We start from the raw sequence: 9,462 nt of genomic DNA on the forward strand, positions 1-9,462 counted from the left end.
GCTGGTTGCTAGGGAAACGTGAGTAGTCACCTACTGGTTGGCAGTGGTTTGTGGAGGTTGGTGGCTCTCGCTGGGTTAAGTCGTTTGCAAAGAAGGAGCTGATCACTTGTAAACCTTGAGTGTGGCACAAACTGGAAAGGGAGGCAGTTTGCCTTCAAAGTCAACGTTGCATCCTTGGAAACAAGTTGGCTGCAACGTTGACTTTGAACCCAAACCTTCTCCATGTCCCGTCTGTGCCACTTTGTGCAGTCAGTAACTCACCGTACAGCAGGCACAGTATTTTCCCTGCAGTGCATATTTTATGCTGCTGGACACTGAGCGAGGTTTGCAGCAGCCAAGTCTGTCCTGAGCCCACACTGAGAGTTTCATCAACACCTAAGCAGGAAGGTGGACCGAGGCCAGGCTGAGCGGCGAGCGTGCACACATATTCAGCCGTCAACCCTGCCCCGTCTTCTTCCTCTTCATCTGTCTCGCTTCCACTGAAAAAAGAGTGTTCTGACAGAAACTTCAGTTTCTCTTTTCTAACCTGTCAGTATGTGATCACGTAGCTCCGCCCACCTGTCCATTTGTTGTTTGTGTTGTTGATGTTGATGGGGGCAGCTGAGGACTGTGGAGCCCTGGCTCACCCTCATCACGCAGAAAGCCTGGATGAGCTACAGTGACAGCAGGCTTGATAACAGCTATGTCCTCTGCTCTCTTTTCACTGTTTGTAAAGACCCGACAATATTAGAGAGAAAACTTCAATAATTAGATGATAAACTGTAAGCAGGCACTTGGTGACGGTAGGGAGGCAGAACACTCTTTCAACAGGAAGAGATCTCCTGCAGAACCAGGTTCATGGAGAGGCAGCCATCTGCTGCAACCATTTGGATGGTGGAGGGGATTAGGAAAAGAGAAACAGGACAAAAACACAAACTACAGGAGACGGACGGCGAAACGTAATCATGTAATAAAATAAAATATCAGGACTGAAAAAGATGAGAGGAGCAGAAGTGCTCAGTGCATCCTGAGATCCCTAATCTCAGAGGTCGAGGCGTCTCCTCAACTAAGCCTGCAGTTCTGTTCTGTTGGGATAAGATGATGCTATGAAGTCTTTAAGATATTATTTAAGAATAATTCCTGATTATTCAGGACTTTGCATGTGAAGAGAAGGATTTTAAATTCTGGATTAAACAGAGAACCAGACAAGAGTAGCTACGGGGAGCAGTTTTGTCCAGAGAGAGATCGTTGCTGTTTTACCCGTGTCCTGGGTGTGGTACCACTCAACCACCTGATTTAAAAGAATTACAGCAGACTCACTCTTTCACAGGATGTTCCTCAGTTTAGCAATGTTGCACAGATGAAAGTCCAAGGAAAGAATAGTAGATATCATATTTCAAGAGTAATCACACTTATCAAGAGTATGTTAAAAAAGAAACCAACCTAATCTGTGATAACGATCGCTGACACTTCAGCTCAGTCTGTAGATTATTCAAGGAAAAGTGGGGCATCGTTCTGAGAGCACAGACTGTACTCATTTAGTTTTATGTAATGGTGCAAGGACCGAGATTTATATGTAAATGAAGATAAACCTTTTTGTGTCGATGTCGGTGTGATGACGTCAAATAACGATTCTTGTGAAACTATCACACTTCAAAAAAAGGTGTGTGCAATAAATAAACCCCCAGTCCTTGTGTTTAAATGTGAGAACATGATGTAGCGTTTCTTTCTGGGGCTCAAACACATGCAGACGCACACAAACACACACAAAAACACACTGTGTCTGAATGCTGAGTTAGAGTCGTGTGCGTCACTGCTGCTGGGAGAGTGAGGAGACTGTCGTTTGGCAAATGCCACTGCAACATCATAGACAATGGTAAATCTAAATCTGTATCCACAACACACCCACTGCATCTCTCAGACACACACACACACACACACACACACACACACACACACACACACTCCGGTGTACTGTAAATGTGGTATCTTAACAGAGCAGTAACAGAAAGGCAGGATGTGTCTGAGGGTATTATTGGAAACAGTTTAAAGGACACTGTGTGTGTGTGTGTGTGTGTGTGTGTGTGTGTGTGTGTGTGTGTGTGTGTGTGTGTGTGTGTGTGTTTCCTTATGTGGCAGAGATTATTTTTAGTCCTCACGTAGACAAGAGCGGCACAAACACCTCACTGTTTGTTTAGCACTGCGTGTAGTTTGTTGTTATCCTGAAAATTGTGTATCTGTGAATAAGAGAAACACATCCACTCATTCAGCATTTCCACCTTTGTCTCATGGCCGTTCTTGCCAAACTTCACTAAATCACTGCCACTGAGTTCTGCAGAGAAAAACAGGGGATATCCCTGATACAGCCTCAGAAGCTCCACCCACCTGCTTGCTAATAAATGCAGTTTATGAGGAACAGCCAATCAGGAAGTTAGTTTAAAGGGGCGGAGTTAGATGGAAGATGAGCTGAGGGGCTGCATCATGCCCCAGTATCAGATAAAGAAGGATTTTAAACAGTGAGTAGTGCAATCAAATAAAAATCTGGAGTTTTGCATCCACATTTATTTATCTTCTAATTCTCTTATCTGGACTTCATATATATCGCAAATCATCTGCAGCTGATGTAGGTCCCAAAATCTAACAGGTGTTCTTGAAGCTGTGCGGTGAGGGATGATTAAAGCTGTAATGTCAAAGTCATTTCAGATAGTGGGTCATACATAGTTATGTTGTGTATGAACGGTCTTTAAGAGTAGGAGAAGCTGTAAAACATTTAAATATATAATTAAAGGTCCAGTTGGCAGGATAGGACTCTTTGTCAGGCTGAATCTGGCCCCCGGGCCTTATGTTTGACACCCCTGGTGTAGAGTGTCGTAACTGGTTAGTATTCTAAACATTTACACTGAATTGGAAGTTTATTTATTAGTATCTTTAGTTGTTTTGTTTTTTTACTTTTTACTAAAGAGCAGAGCTTATGTGTAGAACAGAGCAGACTGCTCGTCTGCTGCAGGCGTCTGGATGTCCGCTGGCTGTTAATGACTTCACACAAACCGAGTTTTTGTCCTGAGCTGCTTGTCCAGCCAGAAGCTGTGTGTGTGTGTGTGTGTGTGTGTGTGTGTGTGTGTGTGTGTGTGTGTGTGTGTGTGTGTGTGTGTGTGTAAGATATCCCACAGAGCCAGTCTTTGTCTCAAAGGATTGGGTTGCGCCAAATGAACAAAGCGTTCATGGTTGCCAGTAGATACGGGAGCAGGTGAAGTGAAACTTAATGCTGAAATGTATGTGTGTGTGTGTGTGTGTGTGTGTGTGTGTGTGTGTGTGTGTGTGTGTTATTAATAAAGAAGCAGAAGTGAAACACACAACCATGTTCAGGCATCATTCGTTTGCCTTACAGTGATGTCCTGGAGCCTTTACCAGACATCTTTACAGCTACTTTTCTAATCCTGTTCTTGACCTTCACACAGAGCTTAATCCTAAAACCAAAGTTTTTATTGTATATTTCGCAAACTAAGCCCTAAAAAAAGCATGTTTCTCTCTATATAAGAAATATATCCATCCAAATAGATCTATATAAGAAAAACATGCACTGACCTGAAAAAATACTTTGATGCTTTTTTAACTGCCCTTGTTTAAGCTAGGACATCTCAATATTCCTCGAAAAGAAAAGGTCAAAACTCTGTTGAGCCAAGTATTCATTTAATCTTAAATAACAATGACTTTATGAATTTCTGAAGTCATTAGAGAAAAAAATCAAGGAGTTCTGTAGATATATCATTAAGTACATTAACTTTATTAACTCTTTTCTCTCTTATACATCTTTCTGAGCTCAATTTAACTTCAGTAATGTCTTCTTCTAAACCATCAACATACCTTTTAGACCCCATTCCCACAAAACCACTCAAAGACACCTCACAGTTAAGTAATTCTCCAGTTTTAATTTTGGGTTACATACCACAGGCTTTTAACGTGGAGGTAATCAAGCCGTTACTTAAAACCTCTTACTTCCTGTCTAGTGAACAGAAACCATGGAAGCCGTACGGTCAAATGTAGTTAGCCTCTTTGCAACACGGAGTGGGCGGTTCCCAAACTAAATTTTGTAACTGCCAGTTACAATGAAGAATACCACTGATTCATTTGTGAGGCAGTGGTAAATAAATTATAGGGTTACCTAGGCAACCAGAACCTGGAATGTCTACTAGCGACGGACTGTAAGCAACAAAGTGATGCATAATGAGTAAATTGCTTCCTGTGTGGCCCCCATAAGTCAGCAGAGTAGCCAGTGGATTCAGAGACTGGGACTTTTTAAACAAATTGGGAGAAAATGTTTAAAAAGAAACAATCACCAGTCCAAGGATCTGGTAGATCAATGTGAGGACCAATGTGAGGACTAAATGCATTCTTGAAACAGTTGAGGTGTTGCTCTGAAGCACACACAATCGAACAAAAAGAAAATGAACAACAATCCTGTGCAGTACCGTCATGGAGCCAAAGACTTCAAATGTCACAGAAGTTTAAGAGGAAAGAGACAAAATAGAAAGTAAGAAAGAAAATGAAATGACAGGAAAGAATCAGAAGCAGTGACAGGTTCGAAATAATGCTTCTAGAGTCATAGAGGTGCTACACTTCTGAGTGTGAAGAACACAGAGTGAGAAAGCCCTCTAAGTAAAGAAGATGATGACTGTTTATGTCCCTGTTCAGACCACAGCACAGTTATGCTGTAATTACAAGGTTAAACTGAGACACAGAAACAAAGTGATGCTGTTCAGTACTCAACAACATGCTTCTCATGTTGTTCGACTACAGCGCAGAAACACAGAGGGGGAAATAAGCGTATCGTGTGTATATCACTGAACAGTTTAGTATAACTACTAAATTTATATCAAACAAACAGCAAACATGCATTAAAGTATTCACAAGACTTTATCTGTGCTTCAATTACTGATGGACTCATTAAAATGACATTTGTTATAACTGTGAGGAGTGTAAAACACGAGCAGGCTCGCTCTATCTGGATATGAGAGAGAGTGCGTGGGAGAGGAGTGAGAAAATGAGAGTGGGAGGAAGAAAGAGGTGAAGTAGGAGGAAGAGAGGAGTGAAGGACAGTTCGCTGAAGTGGTCAAACTCTGCTGCTGAATACGCTGGTGGCAACGATGATTCACTCACGCTCAAAGAGAGTTACGAGGCTTCTCTCTGAATCAGCACATCGACTGGTCGCTGGGCTCCTCCGGGGTTTCCAGCCTGCTCGCAGGGTGCTGTAGTCAACGGCAGATGCATTACCTGAACCTGGACTGAACGTAGAGACAACCGTTATGTTGTTATTGCTCTACCACAGACTGCATAAAACATGGACACCAGTTGTATACGGTCTGACTGGGAAAACTGGACACTGAGGAGCAGCCACACCTTAAAGCACCCACTCAACTGTTCCACTTGATTTCTCCACAGTCTGACTTCGATTGAGGAGTCGCCCTCTGTTGACTGTTATAAAGAATGCAGGCCGTGGCACTTCACCCGGAAATATGTTCATTTTTTGTATACACTCTAAAAACATAGTGTATATAATGTCTGTATAACCGTAACCTGTTAACAAAACCCCACCACTCTAATAGAAATATTGTTTCTTCCTGGAACCAGCAGGTTTAACATGTTAGCATGTCACATGTAGGCATCTGTGTTCCACACTTTAATCTGATTCATCTTGGCTGAAGTTGATCTCGTAGTAACTATGATCTAAATTGGATTTCATAGATTAGACTCATCTTTGCACTAACAGATTGTTTAATTTGATTTCTCATTCTTATAATAATATACAATCATAATAAAATGATGTTCCCTTCATAGAGTATTTCAATAACTTTAAGGATACATAATAATAATAATAATAATAATAATAATAATAATAATAATAATGATGATAATAATAATAATAATAATAATAATGAAATATCAAGTAAAGCTACAAGAGTTTGTCAGCACCACCACTGTCAGCGGAGGATTGCTATTACCATGAGCAGCGGTTAACATCTGTTTGGTGGCTGATTGTGAGATCAAGACATCGATGACCACAAATATGACTTTAAGTTAGACACAAAATGAAAATGATGAGGTGGTGAAGGTGGGTTGCAAAGTGGTTTGTATAGTCAGGCTAAAGCAGTTTAAATGGCTAACCCATTTTTTCCAAGTTGGATTTGTAGAAACCTGGTGTGAGCTGGCACTGACCACATTTATTTAATCTTTTTATTGTATTTTCATTTGGATCATTGGTCAGACAAAACAAAATATTCAATAGATGCCAGGATTCAACTGGTGTTTTAAAAGTTAGCTTGAATGATTTATTCAACCAACAATTACAAAGTTATCTATGAAGGACTAAATGTTACGTAGTTTGTTTATTCAGTGTTCAGTCTGTGATTCTTACAGCGGGTCGAGTGTGTGATCAGGTTCAGGACACTCAGGCTTTGTATCAAACGCTCAGTTTAACAGTTTAATCGTTTTTGTAAAACTGTCAGAGGTGCTGATTAAGTTGGAGTTTGTGTTATTGTTTAGTTTGTGTTGGCGTGTTGTTCCTCCGCAGTGTTTAAGTCTAAAAAATGTTGTTAAAGCTTTCAGAAATGTTCTTAGACATCTTAAAATCATGTTTGCCTAGTGGCCTTCGTGTCCGTGATTCAGTTCTCTGTGTGCTGAGTGTCGTTTTTCATGCCGTGTTTCGGTTTCTTCCACCCACTGCGCTTCACCGTTACAAAAGCAGCTCCACCACTGAGCCTTCGAGCTGAGCAGCAGCTATCAGCACGAGACAGCTGTGACAGTTTGCTGACAGTCAACAGTTTTGATGGAGTTTCTTTTAGGTGGCACGAGGTCACTCAGTGAAGTTCAAACAAGCCACAAACTAGAACCTTTGATCCATTTTTCTGGAAACAGTACCATAGTAATCAAACAAAACTTGAACTGGAAAGTGGTTGATATATTAGATAATTAGTTGCCAAAAAGTTATCTTCTTATATCAGAGCATTTCCTCTCTTAAATATGGATGCACAGTTTCATCAGTGCTCCAAAACATGGAGGGGGAGGGGCATATTTTAACCGAAAACCATGATAGGACAAAGCCACAAACACAATCAACAACAAAAATATGCATATGATGGAAGCTGTAGGGAAAAACTTATCAGACCAGGTTATTTATACACATAGGTACACGCGGATTGAAAAATGAGTCACAGGTTTTAGCAGTAAAAGTGGAGCTGATAATGTGGAAAGGAAGCAAAGGCAGGAAGTACAAATACAATGAGGCATAGAGAGAGAACTAGAAATACAAATGAGAACAAAAAACTAACATTTCAGGGTCCATGACGAAAAAGATTTTAGTGCCTACACCAGCAAACTAAGCGAATCAGCAAGAACTTAAAGGACGAAACAGGACATGAACCAGGACATTGTAAAGATTCTGACACCATCTCCCCTCCAGCCTCTTAAATTGAACTGTACATGTCACTAAAAGTAGAACAACACAGACACCAAAGAGCGCCAATGTTATAGAAGTGAGGGCAACAACTTGTCCAACTAGGTTTTGGGGACCCGGAGCCTATCCCAGCTGACTCTGGGCACCAGTCTCTCCCATTTTGTTGCTTTTGGATTTGTTAGTTTTCCTTCTCAGACTGTTATACCAGTGTTTGTGACTTTAGCATCTACCGTTTTTCTTCCTGGGACATTGAAACACTTTGAATCCAGAAGCAACAAACATTCAGTGTTTCATAGAAAAATAACATCCTGTTTTTAGAAGTGCATTCATCATGAAAGATGCAAAATGAGGAATACAGTAGCAAAGAAAATGTTAAAAATCAAGTCAAGCCAAAACATGAATTGCTTCAAATAAGAGGAACGATGATCGATGACCTTTACAGAGAAACTTACTGGTTGAAAATGTCCAAGGATTTGTTTGAGGAAAAAGCTGTTACACGAAACTTTTGATATCAAGTGTAGGAGGGTGAAATCTCTGTTTTGTGGGGGGTTTGGTGAGTTTTTCCAATAAAAATGACATATTCTGTCCATAGATGAGAGAAGGCTCGAGGTTTTGAGGGCGATTTGAGATTGTAAAGCACTACATTTATGCTCACTGGTCCTTCCTTTGCAAAACTATCCTTAAAAGCTCACAGAGGGTTTCTCTTTGTGGGCTAAACGCCAGTTATACTAAAAATATATCCTCAAAGGTTGTTGGAGGTGGTGTGTGGGAGTGTTTTCCACCTCCGTCTCCCATCCACTCTCCTCATACGGTAGTTACTGAAATCCATTGTCCTACACGCCGTGGGTTCCTGCAGACAAAAGCTAAAATTCAAACTCTGTTCTTAGATGCAGAGAAATGAATGCACCAAAGGCTCTTAGTAAGAGATGGAAAGGTCAAGTGAGATAACTAGAGTAATAGCACAGTGCTGCTTTTTAATTTTACGTCCTCTTAATGGGTCATTGTTTCTGCTAATGTCACCGTCCTGGTGGGTCATTAACTCATTGAGGTGACTCACAGGACACAAAGGGCTCTGACATTTTTCAGCCCATTGCCTTTATTATTAAAGTGGGCTCAACATTTGTATTAAAATGTTCTTCGCAGTGAGAGAAACAAAGATGTGAGTGGTTACAGCTATAGGTGATAAACAAACAGCTTCGAGCACATTCAGTAGAAATGTATCATTAACAGGTGCAAATGTGTCCGTGGTGAGTTTACAGCATTTCTGCTGCTTCTAAGCACTCAAATATTTATTATTGTGAATTTTCTGTATTAGCATCATGACTGTTTGTTGAGGCAACAAACCTTTAACAAGACCTTTAAATGCCATGTAGTTCTGGCTTTTGTCAGAGTACTTCAGATATTACAGTCAATCTCAAAACTTTTAAGGATTTCTAAAACGTGCATGCGTCACTTATCCGATTCTTTCCTTTTTCAGACATTCTGTTGTAGATTTCCTTCTGTGCTTAGGATCATTGTCCTGTTGCATGACTCAGTTTCAGCTTCATCTGTCAGACAGACAGCCTCACGCTAGACTCTAGAAAACTTTGTTATACAGAGGAGTTCTCGGTCAACCCAGTGACTGCACGGTGCTCAAATCCTCACCCCACCATCACCTCGCGGACAGCTGGTGTTTGCTGATATTGTGTGTTTGGTCTCTTTTGTCCAAATGAGATTGTTCCAGAAGTGTTCTGTTTTGTTCACATGCAACTTTGCAAACCTACGATGTGCTTCAGTATCCTTTTTAGAGAGAAGAGGCGTTCTCCTGGGAACCATTTCAAACAAAGCATAGTTGTACTGTCATGAACTTTCACCTTTCATGCATGACCACGCTCTCTGTCTCATTTCAGACATTACCCCAAGACGTCATTCACCATCGTGGCCGACACTCCAGAGAACCTGAGACTGAGACAGCAGAGCGAGCTGCAAAGCCAGGTAAACACACACACACACACACACACACACACACACACACACACACACACACACACACA

The 9,462-nt window shown here is 41.0% G+C and overlaps 1 protein-coding gene across 2 annotated transcripts in view; it reads left to right on the forward strand.

Moving 5' to 3' along the window:
• LOC102199822 (LIM zinc-binding domain-containing Nebulette) overlaps positions 1 to 9,462 on the forward strand; it is a 132,571-nt gene that overhangs the window by 25,671 nt on the left and 97,438 nt on the right. For both annotated transcript variants that reach the window (XM_005754316.2, XM_005754317.2), the window contains exon 3: positions 9,319 to 9,403. In XM_005754316.2, coding sequence (XP_005754373.1) covers positions 9,319 to 9,403 — 85 coding nt within the window. The remainder of the gene's footprint in view (positions 1 to 9,318; positions 9,404 to 9,462) is intronic.

The sequence above is a fragment of the Pundamilia nyererei genome, unplaced genomic scaffold (genome assembly GCF_000239375.1).
Source record: "Pundamilia nyererei isolate P.nyererei 1_Seehausen unplaced genomic scaffold, PunNye1.0 scaffold00540, whole genome shotgun sequence".
Lineage (NCBI taxonomy): Eukaryota > Metazoa > Chordata > Actinopteri > Cichliformes > Cichlidae > Pundamilia > Pundamilia nyererei.